Source organism: Zosterops lateralis (assembly GCF_965231275.1).
Source record: "Zosterops lateralis genome assembly, chromosome: 8".
NCBI lineage: Eukaryota > Metazoa > Chordata > Aves > Passeriformes > Zosteropidae > Zosterops > Zosterops lateralis.
Genome location: NC_139768.1, coordinates 11987665 through 12011850, shown reverse-complemented (window position 1 = coordinate 12011850; position 24186 = coordinate 11987665). Strand labels below are relative to the sequence as shown.

The 24186-nt window shown below is 40.0% G+C and overlaps 1 protein-coding gene across 1 annotated transcript in view; it reads right to left on the bottom strand.

Moving 5' to 3' along the window:
* The window catches only part of HECTD2 (HECT domain E3 ubiquitin protein ligase 2), a 33541-nt gene extending 16755 nt beyond the window's left edge, over window positions 1-16786 (bottom strand). Inside the window, exons 1-9 of the mRNA XM_083865986.1 lie at window positions 16544-16786; window positions 12224-12353; window positions 7657-7795; window positions 6170-6272; window positions 5238-5327; window positions 4627-4691; window positions 3712-3757; window positions 2516-2625; window positions 972-1120 (exon numbers count right to left, since the gene is read on the bottom strand). Of these exons, the coding sequence (XP_083722112.1) occupies window positions 972-1120; window positions 2516-2625; window positions 3712-3757; window positions 4627-4691; window positions 5238-5327; window positions 6170-6272; window positions 7657-7795; window positions 12224-12353; window positions 16544-16771 (1060 nt within the window). The 5' untranslated portion in view covers window positions 16772-16786. The remainder of the gene's footprint in view (window positions 1-971; window positions 1121-2515; window positions 2626-3711; window positions 3758-4626; window positions 4692-5237; window positions 5328-6169; window positions 6273-7656; window positions 7796-12223; window positions 12354-16543) is intronic.
* Between the last annotated feature and the right edge of the window lie 7400 nt (window positions 16787-24186).

Genomic DNA, 24186 nt, shown 5'->3' with positions numbered 1-24186 from the left:
AAGTACTTGACCAAAGGAAAAAAGCCAATTCACATTTAAGCTATTTCATTATATAATGACATTTATAAAATGTCAAACAGCTAGTAAGTTTTTTCTATTTACACTTCAGCATAATTTAATTTTGGTCAGTCAGACACAAAGTAGTGTCTTTTGACTGACTGAATTGCTCTTTTTCCAGAATTAAAGAACAAACAACTCTTTCATAGATGATTATAAACACATCTTGTGTTTAGATACAGGCGTGCTAATGTGCCTAACTCTGAACAGGCAGGACTGTGCAGAATACTTTTAAGTAGAAGTTTTAAACTGACAGCGAAAACATCTTAATTCCAATTTTAATTTTCATTTGGTGGCTTTGTCTTCTCCTAAAAAGGAGGAAGTGCTCTAATCACCACTTCTCAGCAGTTGAGAAGGTTTACATTTGCAGTAGTCAAATTTGCTGTGCTCTATGTTGAACTGAGCAGGGATTAACTCTTTGCAGTTTTAGATGCAAGAGGCACATGCATTGCCTACCTTCCTTTAGATGCTAAATAGTTCTGCGGGGGTAGGAAAGTTACAGAAGAAATTCTGGCAGCTACAAGTTTAAGACAGTTTCTTTTATAAATCTAAGGGAAACCTTAACCATTGGTTATTTCCGTGGATTTCTGTTTGAACACTCTTCAGCTGTCACAGAAAAACTCTGCAATTACCCTCTACTGGAAAGTAAGTAGGAAAACTTACCAACAGAAGACTCTCATTTACTACATTTTAGCATTTTATAGTAGTTTGTACTGTGCCATCATTATTACTCTCCCCCAGAAGAGGAGCAGTAAAAACTATCCTCTCCCAATATGCGTGTGTATATGTAAAACAAACCCTATATACACATACAAATATATATATATATATATATATATATATATATATATAAAATATATATAAAAATATATAAATACATATATATGCCTACACAGTTCAAGAAAAATACCTACTAAATAAAGCCAGGACTTTTGTTGCTGATGGAATCCACCAGGTACATTTCACCATAGGTGGAAACTCTTCAGGTTTTGCAGGAAACAGCCGTAACGAAATAAATTGCAGTAACCTGTCCACCACCTGCTTGAACCTCTTCTGTGAAATCCTAAAACAAACATGCTGCACTTACTCTCATGTGATCACAGTCTACACTAGAGTTTGTTATCAAATATCAATGCTTTTTAAAAAAACCCCTTCATTAAAATTTTAAAATTCAATTTCAATTGTTTAAATTATTTTTAAATGCTTTTGTCCTATACATAAAAACAAAATTCCAAATGTAAAGTTTGAAGAAGCATGCTTTTAAATACTGACACATGGTAATTCTCTAACTATGCTCTTTAATTTTTCTGTAGAAAAATTAAAAAAAAAAGAGAACAGAATCATTATCTGTTCTTGACTTTTAGTAAACAATAATCCTTATCTATTTCACTCCACACTCTGAACACTGAAGAATTCTGATTTGAGATACATGGTCCTTTAAAAAAAAAAAGCAGTATATGCTTCAGATACTTGTGCCATGTGCACATTTTTCATTACATGCTGCACCACTTCTATAATAGCACAACAATACACATATATGTGTAGGCATGTTAAAATAGCCTTTTCTAAACAAGAGCTCTCTATTTTAATGGTTTCCATTTTTAATACATGCTTTAAGATTAAAAACATTGATACATCTATTGCATCCTTAACCAAAAGTGGAAACCTCATTTGTAAACACAATTCCAATGAAGTAATATTTTACCACAATTTTAAGCAAATCTGGACTTAGGGAGGGGGAGGGAAATTGAATTACCATCCTTGCAGAGAAGAAAATCCTTAATTAAGATTTCCTAGGAGATTTGGAAATTGCAAACGTGGCTGAACTTTGTTTTTACCTCAAACTGAACTTTTGCTCAGCCATTACATGGAAGGCAATCTGCATACCAACTCAGGAGCTGCTCTTTCAGCAGTTGCCTCCATATGACTTTTTTAGCGAGGAGCTATTAGAGTTATTCCAATTAATTACAAATCTAATGCCCTAACCACACTTTCTCATCACCTCTATTGCGCTAGGGAGCCAGGCCTCTAGTTCCTTTGTGGTTTCTGTACATTACAGCAACATTACAATATCTTTTGCAAGATAAAACTTTCTTTAAACAATGATCATAAAGATATTTGTTTTAATAATACCATGTAAACATATAACTAAAAATTTACACACAAGTTATTTTGCATGTGTTATCAAAAAATAACTCTGATAAGTCAGTTTGTGATTAAGGCTTTTTTTGCATAAATATAATAATTTTTATGCATTATACACATTTTGCATCTATAAATCAGTATCACTTAGTGGACTATGTCCACATGTATTTGAAAGCAACAAATTCAATCTCTTTAGTCAATTAAATTAACTTCCATATAATTTATAAACAGTCAACATCAGTGGAAATACAGTAACAATTATAACCCTAGAAATGGAATTTGTAATGTGGGGTTTTGGTTTTTTTTTTTTTACTTTTTAGACCAGTGCACTAGGAAATGATGGTCAGCTTCTGTTAAGGCTGCTATCTGTCTTAGCAAGTGAGCATAGATGACATAAGTAGAAGTGTTACTAAATTGAGGATTCTGAAAAAGATTAAAAAAAGGTGTTAGGTTAATAAACTGCATAAAGGGAAAAAAGTCATTAGGATTTTTTCTTATGTTTGTTGTTGCCAGTACAATTACACAAGAAAGTAGTTCACAAAATAGCTGTGACAGAGGTAGAACTATGGGAAAAAGCAACTCACAACTTCAAGCCAAATAAAAAATACACAACTGCTGTATTGTAAAAGTAAGATTTTTTTTTCCCCAAAAGAAAGCCCACAGGCAGTACTCAATATTCTAGATTATTCTTTACATTGTAACACAAACTACACTCCTCTAAGTGATGTGCTTTTCATACCAGTAATACAAATTCTTATAGCTCCTGTCTATCCCATATCAATCCAAACTGATTTTCCCTCTATTCCACGTGTTTACACATCCCCTTGTTTCAGCAGGAGATATTCTTTTAAATTCACAGCTAGTATATACCACCCCAGAGAAGAAAACTATTGTCTCAATAAATTAAATTGCTATTTGATATTCTCAAATCACAGCAGAAACTGCTCCTTGTGTGCAGAGGTGTTAGGTACACTAGTAAAATATAAAGGGGAAATCTGCAACAAATGCAAGCCAACTATAGCAGCAAAGGGAAGAGGTGACCACAGTAGAAATCAGACATTGTAACCAGTCAGATAGACTGGAGAAAGTCAGCCAGACAGACTGGATAAAATGCAACACTGGAGATTACAGCAATATCAGAAAGTGCATTTACTGAAACTTTCAGAGTTGCAGCATCCTAATAAAGCAAATCTGGGAATAAGGACAACATAAGAACAAAAAAGTAGGTAAAATATTTATTCTTTCAACACAGAAAATAAAAGGAAAAAAAGACTTGTCTATTAGTGCATAGTTTTAATCTATGCAACCTTTCCCCATCAACTGTCTTCCACTAAGCTCCCATTCCCATCATGCACTACACTTTTTCCATATTTTAATACATTCTTACAACAGGAAATTGGATGTGAAGTATCTCAGCTATACAAACTATCTTGTTTGCACAGTATACTGGTTTATAGATTATAAGTTAAGCAGACACATACTTACACAAAAATACTTTATTTTTCTTACCTGTAAAAGTATACAATATGCTCTAAGATCATCTTTTGTTCGTGGCCTATGAACAAATGGAATAATACTCAGAACAATATGGATCCACAATTTATAGACATTGAGTCATGAAATAATGGATGATTTTATTTTGCTTCGCTAATATGTATAGAATACTGTATTTAAGAAACTTCGCTGCTCTCAAAAACTGGAAAGGACATTTAAAAATTCTGGCAATTCTCTAAAGGCAGCAGGCTATTTATTATCTTTCTTTTTAAAACATGACAGAAGGCCAAAAAGAGATCAGAACTGAAGAGTCAGAGGTGTTCCAAAGAGGGAATTCTGCATTATTGTCTATCTCAAGTGACACTATAAAGGAGTTTATTTACTCTTTGATATTTCCTGCAAGAATTCTCTACACAATTCTACCACTGCAGCCTCTGCACTTCTTCACGTTTATTGAGGCTTTTATATAAGCACAAATACAGGCAGCAACAGTATGAAAAGCAGTATAAGTTGGAGAAAGGGGTAGCCAAGACCTGGGTCACACGTGAGTTAAAACAGTATTGTGAAGCAAACTGTGGATCAGGCAATTGTCCTAGTGGCTGTTGGGGGGTGGACAATGAGAGTAAGTTTTACCCCAGTTAAATTCCTTAATTCATTTCACAATTAGGATATCCAAAGAAATGTCCTGGCAACAAGCAGCTGAGATTTGGTGATGGAATGCATGGCTGGGTATGGATCTGCCTCTCAGAGGTTCAACACCAGCTTACAGAGTTCAAAATGTATTTCAGCAGATTTACCAAAAATAATTAAGTTCTTATGTATCAAATAAGTTGCATCGCATTTTCTTTCTTTGCCTAAAAAAATAAAGATAAAACATATAGCAGATTTAAGTGCTGGAACAGCACTGATGCAAATATTTATTATAATTACCCTGTCCATTCTTGTAGTAGGCCATTAATTATTCCTTTTAGGACTGACTTCTGAACATCTTGAGGCTATGAAAAAAGGAGACGAAAAATCATATCTGAAGTAATTATACACATTCAATACACGATATTGTACAAACAAGCAAGTTTGCTTTGCTTGCATTTCAAGACAGCTAAGAAATCTTTTGTGTTATGACAGTGAGCTCCTAAATATCTTCCTCCCAGACATACTAGCTGAGTGTGGGGTTGTGCCAATGGTGCCTTTCAAAACTTAAACCCTGTAAATATAATTTCCATACTACTCTTGTCCTTTGTGTACAGGACCTACTTTTTTTACTATCTCCATCCTCACATTTTCTTTATTTCCCATCATGCAGTCCCATCACAGCCATGTAATATCTCTAAGATATGCAGTCTTTAAGAACTAGCACAATATAAACTACGCTTTACTAGCAGGAAAAATTTCCTCCTCTTTTACTAGAGCAGCTGTCATGATTCTATGACAATTCTCATGGGATCATTTAAAGTATGTTTTGAGAGATTCTTCAGAAATCATGCCTATCTAGGAAAAACTTGGTATAATGGTATAAAACATGAATCCTTTTTTCTACTTACAGTATTTAATAAGGCATCATAGACAACATTCACAAATTTTGCATCGATTCCAGAGTCCTCAATGGTATTAAATGAAGAATTGGTATCTTTCTGTAAGTTAGATAATACATGAAGTATTTTGAATATTTTATTTGAAATTTGAAAATGTAAGTTTAACAACAAGCTTAGGAAAATGTGTTCAGATATAAGGATTTTCTTATCAAAACATAAGAATATAAGTTTCTTAATTAGTATGCTAAGAACAGAGCAAAGCAATAGTAATCCTACACATATTCACGTTGTCATTCTATTTTAAAAATATAAGAGGGTTTCAAATAATCAGTCACATTGAACTTTCATTTTTGCTGTTGATCCATTATCAGACAAAGGCAAAACTTAAAGCATCCAACATTTGTTAAATAATTAAAGGTCACTGGTTATTTTGTCCAAGCTCAGGCCCTATCATCCACATAAATATCATAAGCACATTTTGCTCTATAATAGGCAGGAAATAATAATTTAGCATGAACTCAGAAGCACAAATAGAGCTGTTCCCTAGGAAAACCAAGTCATCACAGCACATGAACAGCTATAATAGAGCCCATATACACCTTTTTTAGGGATAGGGAATTCCTGTTTCCAGATTTGCCTAAGTCTCCGCATTAGCTTGGAGGTTTTAAAACTGTAGTTTGTGTAGAAATTACCTACACAGTCACACACACAAACTACATACTGGAATTTTAAAGCTCTACAACCTTGAAATATAATTGCTTGAACTGGAATAGATAAATCAATGCAATAACAGATTGTCTACAAAAGGCAGGTGAGATCATGACAAAATTATCTTAGTGGCCTTGAATACCTGGCTGAAAGCCTTTAACAGATATTTTTGGAAACATTTTGAAGATGCAAAGCATTGCAATTACTAAGAAGTATTAGGAATTATTTTATACCTTAAATGCAGCATTTATCTCCAAGAAAGAATCAAAAGTTGTAGAATAAAAATTATGTACAGCTTTCCAATCTCCCGATGCCTTCGACTTTTCCATATCATCCCTAGAGAAAACATATTCAAATACTGGTAATGGTTTGATCTTTCCAGCCACTTAGACTTTAAAATGCACTGTAACTTTAAGTTTTTCTCACTAAGCACAGCTAGAAGACAGACAAGCATAATATCCCTATATTTCTAATCTCTTCCTTGTCATTTCAAGATCAGGGTGATATAAGAGAACAAAAGCATAGTTTGTGTTTGATACACCTGAGCAATGTCTTCTATTCAAAATGTTAATTCACAATGTCACAGTTCAGTCTGTTAGGACAAATAATTAGCAGAACAGAACATAATTAAGTTGCAGCTACACTGACACAATGAAGTTCCTCAGAGCATTTTAAGTATGAGGGCTCCTAAACTACTCAAATGCGCTAAAATTTCTTCAAAATTTTATTTCTTTTAAATTTTTTTCAAATACAACTTAATCTTAGGCACATGAAAAGGTGGTCATTGGTGACAGTCAATGTGGCTTCACTGAGGGCAAATTGTGCCTGACAAATTTGGTGGCCTTCTACAGTAGCCTTCCAGTGCTGGTGGGTGACAGAAGAATGATATCATCTACCTGGACTTGTGCAAGGCCTTCCCCTGGAAGCTGCTTCCTCTTGCTTTGCTGCAGGCCGTGCAAGAAATCCTCAGCATGAGGAAATCCAAACCCAGCTTGGTGCAGGGAGCAGCTGCCAGATCCAACTGAGAAGGACCTAGCCCTGCCTGGAGGATGGCAGTCGTGGGAGAGGGGAAAAGGAGAGGTGGTAGGGGCTCACAGAGGGGGATTCAAATGGACAGGACAAGGGCTAATGGCTTTAACCTGCAGGAGGGTTGATTTAGATTAGATATGAGGAAGGAGGTTTTTTACAAACACTGCCACAGGTAATCTAGAGGCAACAGTCAATAGATACAAAAATCTGAATATGGAAAAAAATTCAGCTGAATACCAGCAAAGGATCACCTTCCTTTTCCTTCCCCTTTAAAACAGGGAAGAGAGAAGTTGTTCCCAGTATATTTTCCTTCCCATTTCAAACGGGGAAGAGAGACGTCATTCCCAGTATAACCAAAACACCTAAGACTGCAAGGGATTTGCCAGCCTACAATAAGTCATACATATTCTTTTCCAAAATGAAATGTTTCACTGCATTTCTAATTCTGAAATATATGTTTGGCCATTTTTTGTGTGGAACAACATTTCAAGCTAGAAAAAATATTCTGACAGTTTTCACAGTAATAGAGTTATCAATTCCACCATCATACCCAGACTAACTCCTTGCCAGTCTTACCGAAACTGTTTCCTCATTTGAGATTTACAAAATCAAGTGTACGGATTGGGTCAAAATGAAAAGAATTCCAAAGAAAGGAAGAAAGCACACTTCTACGAACACCAGTATAACTTACTGAAAATCTTTCACAGTTTTGGTTCGAACTGGAAGGGAAGGCTCAGGAGGCAACGGTGCTTTCAGTTCTTGGGGTAACGTGTCCATAGACATGCGCTGCTTTTGCCGTACATCGAGGCAAAGAGCTGGGAGGTCTCTCCCTTGAAAGAAAGGTAAAGAAGAGGAAATATAATGCATCCAACACAAATAAATTGGTACCAGGAAAAAAAGGAAACTCTAAGTGCTTGATTCTAATTCCTTAAAAAGGTATTTTTCTTACCATGTGCACATGCAGACATGATGGGAAATTTGGTTAACTAAGAAAAGTAGCAGTGTTGCCCATAATTGTATATCCGATATAAATTGTAAATATTGAATATACAAACTGCGACACTGGTGCTCCTTACAGCTAAGAAAAATCTCATGTGCAACCATACCAAAGTCCAACTATCATACAAGGATAAAACTTAAATCTTTTTTCTACACCATTTTAGCTAGAGATGACTGTGGATCTACAGATTCCATAAAGAATCTCTCCAAAAAACTAAATGGGAAACACAAACTTTTTTTGTCTTACAGAGAATTAGTGGTGAAACAGAAGCATCTTTGAACACTTCTCAATAAATCTGGCTGCCTATTCTAGTACAACCAGCACTGCTTTGCCAAGGTCTTTCTATTCTACTCCTTCCTTCCTATTTGATCTGAGAATATTTCATCAGATTAGTGTGGCAAGACTTGACAACAGTGCAGATACTGTGAGAGGAGAGATGAAGCTGCCTCTGTGTCTGGCACAGCTCCAAAACACACCCACCACAGGCCAAAGCTGAGCCCATCAGTGACAGTGGTACCCCTGTGAGAATATATTTAGGAAAGGGTAAACAAAACTGTACAGCAGCTGAGAGAGAGGAGGGATTAAAAAAAAAAAAAAAAAAAAAAAAGAAGAAAGAAACTACCCTACAGACACCCATGTGAGTGCAAAAGAAGGCGAAGGAGGAGGTGCTCCAGCGTCTGGAGCAGAGATTCCCCTGCAGCCAGTGGAGAGCCCATGCCTGATCAGGCTGCTGGCAGAATTGAAGAGAAGTTGAGATTGAGAACAAGGGAAGATGTGGTAAGCAAGGAAAGGGAAGGTGTTTTGAGTTTTGTTTCTATTTTGTTTAACTAGCAATAAATTAATATCCTCAAGTCTGTTCTGCCTATGACAATAATTGGAAAGTGTACTCCCAGTCTTAATCTACGAGCTTTTTCATCTAATTTTCTCCCCATGTCCTGTTGAGGAGGTGAAGCCATAGAGCAGCTTGGGGGTGTCTCGTACTCAGCCAAGGTAAGCCTACCCAAAACATGAAAAAATATTTCCACTGCATTTCCAACACTCATTTTGACAGTGTCTTCACAAGCATTCTCAAAAACTCTTACAGACTGATTTATGCTGCTCATTTTTAAAAGCATTTACATGAATTGTGACATATGTTTAGGATAAAAGACACTATATAAAATAAAAGTGTCCTCAAAAGTCATACATATTTAATGAAAATCCTCTATGAATTGTCTAAGCACCCTCTAAGCCTTTTTGAAGATTTGTTTTTTTTTTTAATTAACTAAACATCAAAGTAGTATCACTACACTGCTGCCTACTCCATTTATCACAGCAGGGAAACAGATGCTAAGAAAGTGCCATGAATCCCAAAGCAGATTTTTCTCACTCATGGTCATGACAGAGACACTATCACTGTGACTTAACTCAGCCACCATTCATGAGATAACAGATCAGAACTGCCCTCAGTCCCCTGAGGATGGCTTCGATTACTGATATGGAACCTTGTTCATTCTCATAGCTGGAGTTTTAACTATTTTAAGATATGAGTAGTAAGTGAAAAAAACAAAGCAGACACAGAGACAATAAATTAGTCTAAGCCAAGGTGCCAAACAATCCAACCATGCAAACGTTCTGCTACTGAACATCATTCTCTGAAAGCAGGATGGACTGATTTTAAAGAATCTAAGAATTTGTCTTATTTTTTATACTCTGAGAATAACAAGATTTTTGATTTAACTCTCATTCTGTCTTCTCTATTTTAAATGGATTAAACATTGAGTTGTAACCAGCTGAACACGCTGAAATAAGGAAAATATTCTTTCTACATCTGTAGAAGAGACATCTGCCTGCAGAAGCTGCTCCTCAATTCAGTAAATTGAGGCTGCAGGTGCTAAGTTGGTAACTTGCACCCTGTCAGCAATGAAATTGCAGTTTAATGTACATATACTAAAACTGATTTTTAATAGTATCTTCAACACATATGGTCAACTTCAGTATGTTTTGTCATTAATCAAGTTTATTTGTACATAGATTTATTTGCTCTTCTGCCAGTAAAGAATACTAATTAAGATTCACCACTTGAGTTTCATTGAGTAGAAATGGAAAACTTTATGTATTGAGTTGATAAACAGCAATAACACAATATTACAAGACAAGAAAACCCAGTAATTTCTGGCTTCTTGCCCAGCTACATCAAGTAAAAATTTCAGAAATGCATCACTGCTTAAGGAATAATCAAAAACTTTGGTGAAGAAAATCTCATTGATACAAAGCAGAATTGGGTAGTCCAAGGAAGTTCAGGGTAAATGAACACTGCAATTATTTTCATTGTGACCAACACAGCTGCTGCCCAATAAAGATTTTCAAAGAAGATGAAGTAAACAAAACTTACTGTATTTGTAACATTAGAAAAGAACTAGAACAATCTCTTTAGCATATTAATTTCATACGACATCATTGTTATATTAGAAGACCCATTATATATGGCAGCTATGTAGCACACAAACATCCCCCTACTTTTCATGCTGTATTTACCAGGATCAGCTTTTCTACACCTTCGTTTTCAATGAAATTAACATTATTACAAACCTGAAGTATTACCAGTATATGCACATATATATACAGCTACATGAGTTCAGAGACATCACATGTATAGATAAAGTGCAAAAAAACCCAAACACCAACCAAGCATTATTCTTGAATGCCAGATTAGCAAAAGCAGCATTTTTTAACTGATAAATCTGTTTAAATGGTTAATTTCTCCACAGAATACACACTTCAAAATTCACCTTCAACTGTTACTAAAAATAGTCTGGTTTTATACAGGCAGGTTACTCTGATCCTGAAACTACCACAGCCTCTGCTCAATTTTACACACTGAGCTCTATTTCAACATATCCTTGATTACAATAAATATTGTCACACATTAGTGTGGTGAATATTAGCAACTAAGTACTGATGAGGCAGTAATTACAACTGGGACAGCACTATCTGCAACCAAAATTGAGGGCATTTCAAGAGAGTGGTGTTTAGAGTTTATAATTCTTTCCAGGTACCAAAAAAAAGGAGGGGGGTTCAGAAGAGAAGGAGATTTTTGGTATGTTATGCCACAGTGGGAGAACTCTTACTGGCCATCTCCAGCCACTGTGGTTTCCTTTGTTTAGTACAAAGTGACTTGAACTAAGCAAAAAAATCCTGTCTGAGGTATCATTCAAACCTTTTGTGTTTCAGTGATTGCTCTTGGTTTGGAAGTAGAAAGCAACTCTTTACCCTGTAACAAAAACTGCTTGAAAAAAATATAAGTCTTGCACTGACTTTCAGTTTTGCAGTATAACTAATATAGCTATTTTAGTAAGAATCTAATGCTGCAAGTTATAAACCACCTTTCTTTTTCTGCACAACTTTGAAACTGACAATACTTGTCAACAGTTTTGTTTCAAAGTCACACTACTGAGGTCTCTCAGTGTACTCTCTTTCTTGCCTCAAATTCACTGAGTGCTATAAAGACTTAGAGAACCACAGCACCAAAAGCCTGAAGGGGACTTGGTCAGAGACAAGATCAATACAAACCTGACAAATATTTGTACAGGTCCAAATTACTGCAACTCCTAGTCCAAAAGCCTAATAAAAATTCCAGGTCTAACCACAACATCATCTCATCTAGGCTTCATGATTCTAGCCTATCATACTGAATACAAAGCTTTTCTATCTTTTCATCAAGTGTTGTTACCTCATCACAGCACAACAACCTTCCTTCTCACCTGTAAAGCTCTCTGGAACTTACCAATTGTCTGTGCATCTTATTTTTTGCAATCACTGGCCTTTCATCTTCACTGAAAAACACCATCTCTCAGCAACAGTCTCCCTTAAAAGCCTTATGCTTGCCTCATTCCCGCCATCCTTCAGACGGCAATAAAACAATTTTCTCCGAAATTCTGACGATTTCTAGAGATACTGCCTGATTGCAGCTAGACAAAGAATATCTGCAGATAGACTGCCAAATCAGTACCTTTCTTTATAACTTCAGATGGTTATTTCATCCTCCAGGTCTATTTGTTTTTTCTTATCCAACTTGTGTCTATGACACAACCTCTACTGAGGATGGGCTATCATATATATATATATATATCACTGCCTGTACAATGTACAACCAGTGTAATTTAATAAAATCTAGATTTCTAGATTTTCTGGCATTATGACAATACAAACATTGGGAGAAAATTGAGAAAATTCTAAACTTGGTAACTAAGTAACACAGGGGCTTTTTTTCTCTTACCATTTTTGATGTTAGGTATAACAAGTTGCGTAGGCGAATTTCTGTTTCCGACGTCTTCTTTCTTTTGGTTGATAGTTGTGATGAAATTGCTGAAAGTGGAGAACTGATTTTTGGCTCCTTCCTCCAACCCCTGTAATTAAGATGACAGTATGCTCTAAAGGGCTAATACATGACTGCTAGAGTAAACTTCCTAGTGAGGTATTACACAGAATTCTTAACTATCTTTTATCTTGAAAATCTGTCTGCTAATAACCAAGTAAGACAAAAATAATGATTCTGCAAGTTTGTTTCAAATTGACTCAGGAGAGGTACCACAAAATTCCTTTCCATTACATTAAAAAAACTCAAGTATTCATTTGCAGGACATGAAGATATCCTTGGATTACTGTGAGGAAAACACAATACAATTAGGATGCTGTCAATGATATTCTACCTTTCTGCATACAAATATCTACTTTTATACTTTTCACAACATCCAGCTCAGTTTAAACAAAAGAAAATGCCACGTATTTCTTTTTCCAAATAGCCCTAATATATTCAAGTAGTTTAGACAAATTTCCCAAGACTTGAAATGTGGGGCCAAAAATTCCAACCTGCTAAAAAGTTTCAATATTGCCTACCTGGGTAAAACTCCCTAACGACTCAAAATGGTCAGCATCTGCTGCCACTGAAGAAAGGTTGACCAACTAACACTGGTTAGCAAAGTGCTGAAAGACTCCCTGCTTGAGCACCTGTTCATGCTGTCACCAAGGAGTCTGCACATGTCTCTGCTAGGACTTGTTGAGTACTAATGTGTTTTAACAGCAAACAGAAGTGAAATTGCACATCAGACTTCCAAAAGATTGTGCCAATTAGTCTGTTTGGCTCATCAGCACTGGGTGCTGTTAGATATAGTTATTGACTACAGAATTTGCAAAGCGTAGGTAGGGTTAAGAGGCTTGCCCAAGATGACAGAAGTCTCATTATGAATATTTTAATTTTCATCTCAGTTCCAAGTCATCGATTGATATGAGGAGAAGGTAGATCAACTCAAAAAATATATATACACACTTCCTGCACATCATGATTTTCAACCTCACAGTAACCTAGAGACTCATTTTCCTGATAGCTGGCATCTGTGCTCTCAGTTGGAAATATGTTTCCTCACAAACAAAAACTTTAATTTTGCAAATGAGAATACATGTTCTAGAATAATTAATGAAATATCCTACCAAAATTTTTGAACCAGTACATTTCCCCTTAACAGAAATACATTTGGACTAAGACATGCAGTCATAGTTCTAAGAAAAGCACTTCACTTCCACCACAACATCCTGAAAAACCACCAGAAGGGTAATAACACAGCCCATAAGCCTACCACACCACAGTGTACACAAGCTGGTACACTGCCAGGAATTTTAAATAACTGTGGCACATAAAGCTATTTTTCTGTGGCTTGTAACTCGCTAAATTGTAAATTCGAACAATCATCAGGACTTCTGGCTTTAAAAATATCAAATTGCAATTTCTAAAATTAGCATTTTTGCAAAATTTCAACTCCTAGTTCCAAATTCCTTATATGCAACAAACATTCCAAAGTAAAATGTAATTACCAGTGTAATTTTAAATTAGCATTTCCTTTTAGTCTATAAACTTGGAAATACCATTAAGATGATTCTTAAAAATCACCTGGCACATGACTGGAAAAAAAACAGACCCTGGACAAACATTAGTGACTGAAAAAGAACTTTTAAACAAATCCAGATCTGAGGTTAATCTGCTCTGTCACAAAATGTGTGCTCCAGGCAGAAAAGCTCTGAGGCACAGACTAGTCTAATTATGATTAATAGGGAATAGATAGCACAGATAATTGAAAAAAAGGAGTTTTTGTTAAATAAATCATTGTGACAGCCTTTTTGACTGACTTAGCTTTCTAGGTTTTACTCCAGCCATGTCATTGAAATACTATGGGTGAACAGTTTTTAAAAACTTTCCCCTTACTGCCACCTCCCTCAGCAGTGACCATGAAGAACAAAACCTGCATGCCCTCTTTAAGATCATTATCCTGTTTCAAGTACAGTTCCAACAATATTAGACAATTATATGGACAAAGGCTTTATTGGGAAGCCCTGAAGGGGAACTTCATGTTTATTAATAAGAAACTCTGACAACCTCTGGGGGAGTAATGTAGGGCAAGTGCACAGCATCCTGTCATACTTAAATATTTCATAGGAGACCGCTGAGCTTTTAGAGCCTAAGACTCTACAAGCACACTGCCATCAGAAAACTGAACATCCACCATCCCCCTCCCACCCACCAAAAGGAATGAATACGCTTAGAGGGAGTAAGTGGATCAAAGTGATCTTTAGTCCTCTTTTAAGATCATATTAATAACCCACAACTCTGCTGGCTTCTTACTGGAAGTTTTCCAAAGCATCAAGTCTTCCATAAGACTGGAGAGGTACTAGTATTATACTTTATAAAACTGTATGTTTCATTATTTAAGTTAAATGAAATAGTGAAAACAAGTTAAAATGTTTGCAAAGAGCACATACAGCCTGCTTTGTCAGAAGTGACAAAAGATCATCTAGAAGAGTTTCTTGAAAATCCTGTGTTAGCCCTAACACTGCTTACTCAAGACACTTATTTATATGGCAAGCAAAGACTAGTGAGGATGAAAAGACTTTCTTCTCAGTGCAAGACATAGAAGACACTCAGATTTCAAAAAGGCATCTGACAGTTCAACAGGCTTCACAGGAAGCAGGATTTTCCCTTCCATTCATAGCTTGAAAGGTGTGACTTTGGACTGATTTTCCTTTATAGAAGTCTCTAATCGCTCCTATTTATTAGGGAGCAAATTCCTTTGCTTTCCACAAGTTTCTTTCCAGAATCTGAATGGTGACACCCAAACTATCACCCCTTTGCTGACAGCCTATGACATCTGTCCACAAAACACTCTCTCTCCCCTGCTGTAACACACCACTGAACCCCAATAAGGCTCTTTGGTAAATTCAGTCCTGCCCTGCAATGGACACACAACCACACCCAGCCAGGTCTGAGCTCCTCTGTACCAGGTCCCCTTAGACAGCCTCTGCCTGCAGGTGACACTTCAGAGGTACATGATGGATGTCCAGCTACAAAGTAGTTCTCCTGATCCTTTAAGGTAGCTGGAATTCTACATGGCCATCCAGGGGCACACATTTTTCATTAGCTGAGCTAAGCCTGACACATTTTAGGGCAGCACTTGTATCTTTATTCTAAAGGACAGGCATTCGCCATTCAAAGTCTAAGAGTCTAAGGTGAAGATATTCAAAGGTAAAAACTCCTGGGCACTCGTCCATTACAGACTTCTCTCACCAAATTGGTATTTGAATCACAAGAATAAACATATTCTTGCACATTCTGACAGATTTACAAAGCTGAAAGTCTGTCAGAAGATTGGAACGTTTAGGCAAAACACAAATTGGCAGAGTTGCTCCAAAGAGTTTGCAGTTTGCATACAATTACTTAGTTTAACATCACAATTATTTCCTGACAGTCATAAATATTATAAGCACAATCTTTCAAATTCAATTTATGAACTTAAATGATAATTTAAATGATAATTTCTAATAAGTCAGATGCTTATCAGAACTGCTGAACTAAAACCTCCTAAGTTTATTACCACAGGATTGGTATCATTCTTGTTCTGTTTTTGGACTGAAGTAACTTACCACAAGTTCTGATGTTAAGCTATATATCTAACTCATGCCAGGAAAATTTTATGTTCTGTAATATTGTGTGGTCAGCAGAAAGGAAAACGCAACTCTGCTATAATTAAAAACCTGAAAAAAGGTTTCTGAAATGAAGTTATTCTGGCAAATATCCTTTCTCCTTTTTTCTCCTGCATTAATTCACTCACCATTCCATCAAAATGTTCTGTGATCTTTGCTTCAACACAAAAAACCGGAAAATATTTTTAAGAAAAAGTTAAAAATACAGAAGCTACCCAGCTACCTCTCTTGCCATTAAGTGTATTAGAGCTGAAACCCTCCACCCCCGAGAACCCTTAATGAACATTCACGATGCTGCAAACCCTCAGTCATGACTAACCCGACAGAGCAGACCGTTGTAAAATGTTAACTATAAGCGGATGGAGAATTTATAGCTTCATTATGTCACTGCTTACAGATGCACTTGTTATTTTTAAAAAACTTGAATGAAAGCCTCTCAACGGAAAGGAATATGAACGAAAATGAAGACGATGCTTCCCCCCTTCCCCTTCTCCTCCCAGATAAAGCGCCAAACACAACAAACCATCCCGGAGGGGCACAGACGGGCCCGGGCGCTGACGGGACCTACCCTGGCAGCCGCGGCGGACGCCGACGGGATGGGCGGCGATTTCTCTCCCTCCTTTTCCTTCTCTTTCTCCTTTTCCTTCTCCCCTTCTTCCTCTTCTTCCTCCTCCTCGCCGCCCCCCTGGGCTGACGGGGCCGCGGCGCTGCCCTGGCTCAGCTCCGCGCCCGGCGGATGCCCCTCAGCGGGGCCGGGGGGCACCTCGGCGGCAGCGGGCGGGCTCTGCAGAGACATGGTCCCGCTCCGGCCGCCTCTCTGCTCGGGGCAGCCTCTCAGTGCTCTCAGTCGGCACCCGCGCCCTGTTCCTCTCCTCCCTCCGGGGAGCCCCCGCGGGCACCCTCAGCTCCGCCGCTCCGCTCCGCTCGGCACTGCAGCAGCCGCGCTGCTCCCGGGCGCCCGGACACCCCCGCACGGCGGGGCGGAGCGCAGCGCGGCGCAGCCCGTTCGCCCCCGCCGCGGCCCCGGCGAGCAGGGGGAGCGCAGGACGCGGCGCAGCGGAGGCGCCGGCGGAGCCCGTGCCCGGGAGCGCCCTCGGCCGCCGCGCCACCTACAGACCGCGGGCGGCAGGAGCGGCCGCCGCCGCCGCCATGCTGCTCACGGGGGCGGCTGTGGAAACGCGCCCGGCGGCCGGGGCGCGGCGCGGCGCGGGGGGAGCGGAGGACACGGCGGCGGAAACTCCGCGCGGCGCAGGAACCGGCGTGGGGCTGCGGCTGGGCCCGCGCAGCCGCCCTGGCAAGGGGAGCCGGGCCGGGTGCGGGGCACTGACGGGACCCGCGGATGGTGACGAGGAAACAGACGAGTAACAGACAAATATAAACATAAAATATATAAATTTATACAAATATAAATAAATAAATATATAAATATATATATAGATATTCAGCAGGGTAAGGGGAGAGCGGGGCGGATACTACTAGGCACCGCCGTGCCTCCGTCATGCCGGGTGGTGCCGGGTGCTGCTCCGCCGGCACAGGCCGTGCTGGCAGTGACACCCTCACACCGTCCCTAAGGCAGTGACACTCCTCACACTGTCCCCAGGCCCTGCTGGCAGTGACACCCTCACACCGTCCCTAAGGCAGTGACACTCCTCACACTGTCCCCAGGCCCTGCTGGCAGTGACACCCCTCACACCGTCCCCAGGCCGTGCTGGCAGTGACACCTCTCACACTGTCCCCAGGCCGTGCTGGCAGTGACACCCCTCACACCATCCCCAGGCCGTGCTGGCAGTGACACCTCTCACACTGTCCTGAGGCCGTGCTGGCAGTGACTGCCCTCACACCGTCCCCAGGCCGAGCTGGCGGTGACACCCCTCACACCGTCCCTAAGACAGTGACTCATCACACTGCCCCAGGCCGGTGCTGGCAGTGACTGCCCTCACACCGTCCCTAAGCCGTGCTGGCAGTGACTGACCTCACACCGTCCCCAGGCCATGCTGGCAGTGACACCCCTGACACCGTCCCTAAGCCATGCTGGCAGTGACATCTCTCACACCGTCCCCAGGCCGGTGCTGGCAGTGACACCTCTCACATCACTTTGGGGTCGTGCTGGCAGTGACACCCCTCACACCGTCCCCAGGCCCTGCTGGCAGTGACACCCCTCACACGACGCTGTCGCCTCACGGCACAGTCCTCGCCACTTCGGGGCACGCTCCAGCGAGAAAATACAAACAGAAATAGCCAAATCATTGAAGTTGAAAAAACCCTTCGAGATGATCTAGTCCAACCTTTGACCAAATAACACCATGCCCATTATACTGTATCGTGGAGTCAAAACCTTATTGCGAAGGACTGCACCGCATCGTGAGGAATGAACGTGTTATAAACGTGTGAGCGTGGTGCTGTTGGTGATGGCAAAGCCAGAGCGGTGCCAGGGCTGTGCTCTGTGTGTCCTGGCCCTCTGTTTGGGCAGGTCTCGGGCAGCCTGAGGTGGTTCTCGCTGTCAGAGCCTCAGTGCAGCTCCCTGGCTGTGCTGGAGCTTTGCTATGTGCGATGTAAAACCACCTTCAGAAGAGGTGCTGTGTTAAACTGGTTGCAATACAACATCTAGACCAGATGTAACACATACTGGCTGTGAAGTACTGACCTGCCATTTGCCTTGGTATGTGCAGCTGCAGCAGCCCTGCTGCGCTGAGAGGGGGACAATGTTGTGTTCCACAACCAACATCCAGTGTAGGCTCTTCAAACCTCCAGCTGCCAGACAAAACAACTGTCCTTCAGACCACTCTAATTTTGTGTCTGAAGAAGAGTTTTTCTCCCAGCTTACAGAACAGGGTGTGAATAGCATTACAGACCACTTGAAATAAATCTTCAAAATTGTTTTTCAGGTGGAGGAAAACCATGTGATGGTTTTTTCTGAGCATTGTCACTACAAAACTAGCTCCTGCCGGAGCTGTGGGAAAGATTTCTGTAAGAGTCATAATAGCAACAGCACAATAGGTACTGCAGTGTTAATCTAACACATTGAAAAAGGCTTTTCCTTTCTGAAGGAACTGGCAGACCTGGAGTTTTTTTAGGTTTCATTAAGAAATGGCTTTGCGTCCTTACCAAGTTAAATATGAGATCTGTTTTTTCAAGAAGTTCACTCTCCTTGCTGTGCTTACTTCCCGGTGGCTTTCAGCAGTTTGCATGAGTAAGTGGCCTGTTGCACTTAAACAAAGCCCCCCAAACACTCACTCATCTTTTTTCTTTCCATGCCAAGAAATAACATAATGATAGTAATTTCGACAGCTTCAGTACAAGCAGCTTTACACCCAGTGGCAGTCCCCAGCTAGAAATAATTGGCACAACTGTTTAGTGGAGTTGTGCCAGCTTGAAACATGGAAGGATTTGCTCCCTTGAGCCGTCAAAGAGAGATGAAATAAAGAAAAAGTTAAATGCAGAAAGGCAAGTATAGAAACAAATTCATAATTTTTCAGTTCCATTGAGCTATAAAGGCCTGATTTTTGACAGTGTCAAAAACACTGAACCTTTTCTACCAAGGTTATCTCATAAAAAAGCTAATGTAACACCAGAGACATCAACTTCTATTGTCCATGCTCTCCTGTGCTATTGAAGCTGCTCTATTGAACTAATTCAGGTGAATATTTTGACTCTTGATAATTATGCAAATAGGCACAAAAAACCTCTTCATATTTTTGTAAGAGAGAAAAATGACCATATACTGAACAAGCAAACACATTTTCTTACTTCTAGCTAATGTAGCATACATCTGGTGCCCAGGGTTTGAAATTAGAAGTATTTCAATATCGTTCATGGATCCACAAGGCAGTCAAAGATATAACCACAGCTGGGAAAGACATATCTAAATTGGATTTCAGTTTTCTAGCATGGATGGATGCTAGCTGGGAGCAGCAGTGCTGCATGTAATAAGGTGATGTATGTAGACCCTGCAGTAATTTGTTGCAAAAGTGATGAACTGGGGCAGTGTGCAATGGAGCACTCAGAAAACAGGACAAAGACATTCTAGCAGTAAGATTTGTGGGATATACCACATACACAATTTTCAAAACTAAACAGAAGTATGCAACTGCCATTCTACAGGCTTCATGAATTTGTTGGCCAGATGGCCTGGGAGCCTTGAAAAGGGGCCAAACACACTCAACACCTGTGTTTCAATGGACACTTAATTTTTTACATCTCTTGTAAGCTGATTAAAAAATCTTAAATCACATGGTGCCAGCTACTTCACTGAATTTTTTGGTGAAAGGGGCAAAGGTAAAGTTCAACTGAAAACCGTGCCCAAGTACACGTTGCCTGGGTCCTACAGTTCTTGCTGTTCCCGGAGGAGTTTGCAGATTCACTCGACCCCATGCTGGCACACCATGCTGCTGGCTCAGATAAACATATGCACACTGCATTATCACCCCTGAATAACTGTGGGGGACACAGGCAGGATGTGACCCTGAACAGATTTTCTTGTACTTAAGGAAGAACAATCCTGCCTTAGCAGGATGTTGACCCTTTCCACTGGAATAAGACCCTTTTGGCACCTTATTTTAAAATGCTTTACAAACATAACTCTTCTATCCAAAGAGTTTGAGTTGTCAAGAAGGGGGAAAAGTCACTGGCACATCTCTGTGGAATGACGTGGCCAGGCACAGACTGCCGCTGGGAATGACAGATGGAACCAAACCAAATGCTAACATTTGATCACAAATGATTACTAAATGCTTACAATAGATACACTCACAGAGACTGGCATTTGGGAGTGACACACAAATGTAAAAGATAAAAAGGGCTAAATTTCCTGCGTAGTATAATCATGACAAATAGTGATTGGATCTCACATTTTTCTCTGCAGCCAGAAATTAAATTCAGCTATAGCCAAAATTGCCCCTGGTTTAATTCAGTAATATTAGGGTATAGGTTTGGGCTGTTATGGAATTTTCCCTGATCCTCAAATGGTTTACTAGTGTTGGCAATCAAATGATATCGAACAACTCTGGTGCAAACTGGTATTTCAGGAATCAAAGTGACATGTGTCCTTCAGCAAAGGTAGGTTGAATTTTCGCATTCATTTGCTGATGTACTCCTATCATGCATCTGTAGTGTGTCTGTCTACGGAATAGTACTGTTTCCTTCTCTTTTTTATACCTTTTGAATATCTCATGCACTTCCCAGTACAAAATATTTGGGCCATTTAAGAGATGTGTGCTTTGTGAGAATGACCCTGAGTGGGCACAAGGGGAAGCACAGGATGGCTGAAACATCAAAAGAGGAAGCAAAAGCTGAAGCCAACCCATTTCCTCTCTATGGGAGTAGGAGAGAAAGAAATGGTTGGGAGTTTTCCAACACAACAGGTTTTCAGCAAAACATTCTGTTTCAACAGAAAGATCTGATTCATTGAAATGGAAATGTTTTACAAAGAAGCATCTTTCTTAATGACCTTTTAGCAGAACTCAGGAAAGATGCCAGCGAAATCCACCTGTTAATCTGCCAACTCAGTTGGAGAGCTCACCACACTTGCCATGTGAATCACAAAAATTAGAGACACTGTAACTTCTGGACTCCCTGGCCTGCTGACTCCCGAGCTGTGGTACCCTCCTGTGCCACCTGCCCACATTGTCCTTTAGAGAAGGTGGAAGTTCCCTTCTGCTCACAAGTCATGACTGTTCTGAGACTGCACAACCTCAGAGCTTGTAAGGAATGACAAGTCATGTCCAACCTCCCATTTCTGCAGCCATTTGTTTCCCTTGAAGTTGGACTAAGGTATAAATTTGAAGAATTTTGCCTAAAAGAGTCCAAATGATGGTGAATCCATCTACCATCGCTATCAATCTAGTCCATTTATATTTGTTATTCTTGTTGCAAATTTGAAAATATGTCAACCTTGAGCTTGGCTTACTATTTTAGTCCCTGTATCATATGCCTTCCTTTGCAATAGATAAAAGCTCCTTTTATTCCAGAAGAACATATGCAAGGTGCACTCAAACCCTCAGCTAAGTCCATGTTATTTCCCTTATGACTAACTTTAGATGAATGTATTGCTCTCGCTTACTGGCTATCCTCCAGCACTTGAAAAGTCTCCTTTAAAAAATAAAATTATAAACATTTATACAAAAATGGTGTGAAAGAACTTAGATAATCATCTGAAGCACTTGCATGCAAGTTGGGTTACCTCGACAGACAGTTATATCTTTCTCTTTGGCAAATGTAAATGTTTGATTGAAGGTACATCACCAGATGGGATGCATCCAACTTGGGCACTCCTAGTACAGAGAAGAAAGATGTAATCAGAGGTTCTGTCTTATTGGCATCATTACGTTTTCACTTTGGGCTCCTTGTAATCACTGACTGGTGCAGTATAACAGCTCTTCCAGCCAAATGAAAAACGTTTATGGACTCTGGTGTCTAAGCTATAGATTATCTTCTGGGTTAGTGATTAACTTATTTTTATCTGCCTGAATAAGGTGAATATTATATTACTTCTTGCTATGGAACAGGGTCTTTGGGTTGAAAGAAATAATTAGATTTCTCTCTTTTAGAAATGCAATGGCTTTTTTCAGAGGGAGCTTATCTGTGATAATGCAGTGTATGCAAATATTGATAGAAAGATATGGCAAGAGAAAAACTCACTAAATGAAGAGCATTCACTTAGTGACCTCTCGGCTTTACTAAGGTTTCCATTTCTTCTCTCCAGAAAGCTGGTTGGTAATTCAATCTAAATTTCAGTTGATTTCATTTGTACAGAATATAGCAGTACCATAGTCTTCCCCAAGGTATAGCAAGGGACAGAGGTTAAGGCTGGGAGACAGCCCACTACTTTTGTCATGTCTGACCTGAAATTTATTTTTAAACGAGATACAGGCAGGTACTAGGCACAGAATTTTATCCAATTCCTATTCAAACTGGAAATAAGAAACAAATATGCCATGCTGAAGCAGGTTCAAGACACAAACTAGCTTCTGTACCTTTGTCGTGCGACATAAAATTGTAACCCCCTGTTAGAATTAACATTCGTTTAGCACGGCTTTGCCAATCTCCGCTTACTTAGTGGGTAACCAACGAGTCTGATTTCTTTAAAAAGACAACGTTCTTGAACTGAAGTGACGGCGAGAGATGCAATTTGAATAATTTCAATATGCTCATCTCTTTGTCTAGGGGGAGCTGGAGGAGCAGAGGGCGCTGTGCAGCGGGCGGAGGATGCTGGCGGAGGCGGCGGTAGCCGGGGCTGCAGCTCCCCCCAGCGCCGGCTCGGCGGCTTTTCCCGGGAAGGGACCGGCCTCACTGAGAAAGCATCGCACTCGGGGTTCCCGGCCTTTGGAAATTACTTATTACTCGCAGACATGTCTGACAGGGTGGAAGTATCTAGATTTTGAGCTTTAGAGGTAATAAATATGGGATAAGATCATGTATACAGTGATTTGAGTGAGTATTCTTGAAACTGTTAGGGCAAATGACATAGACAATAGTAACCCCCTAGGTTTGTTTGGGCGGGATTGAGAGCTGGATGTTTGCAGACTGTCAAGACTTTCACGCTTTTAATGCAGCCTGTGGTATTTCCTTTGTAATGTCTAAATGGGATGGGTAGAGTGCCTGCTTCTTCCAATATCTTGCTTATCTTGGTTTTTGCCTTTCCTATTAATGGCTGACTTCTACAAATAGAAGAGATGTCTGAATTTGTGGAGGTCTTGAATATCCCAAGGAAGAAAGGCCTCTGGCACAGATATGATAGTAGAGAATCAGTGGCTGGAGCATGTTGCCCCATCACTGAATGGTGCCATCCTTGCTGATGAATCTGCAACCTTCCTACCAGACTTCTCAGGCTGGTCTGTAAGATAAATCACCTCTGCATTTCATCTGTGGCTATAACCCTAGCAGAATCTAAAGTAGAGGGTGAGACTCTGCAATTGTTAGTGGTGCTGTTCCTGCAGCAGAGCAAGCCCTGAGGACAGCTGTCCCCAAATCTGATTCCTCACGTGCAGCAGGAGTCTGGTTTGGATCCAGCTGCAGAATTGTAGCACAGGCACTGATGTGCCCCAGCTCAGCACCTGGCCAAGCAGAGCCTGTTGGGTGCTGTGCCAGCCTGGCTTTCCCAGGCTCAGCCTTCCCTCTTCCAGGGCTGCCTCACTTTCCCATCTTCCCTACTCAAGGCAAGTTGTTTGAGAAAGCCATTTTTTTCTAAAAGTGCAAGAGGGCTTTCTCCCGTCT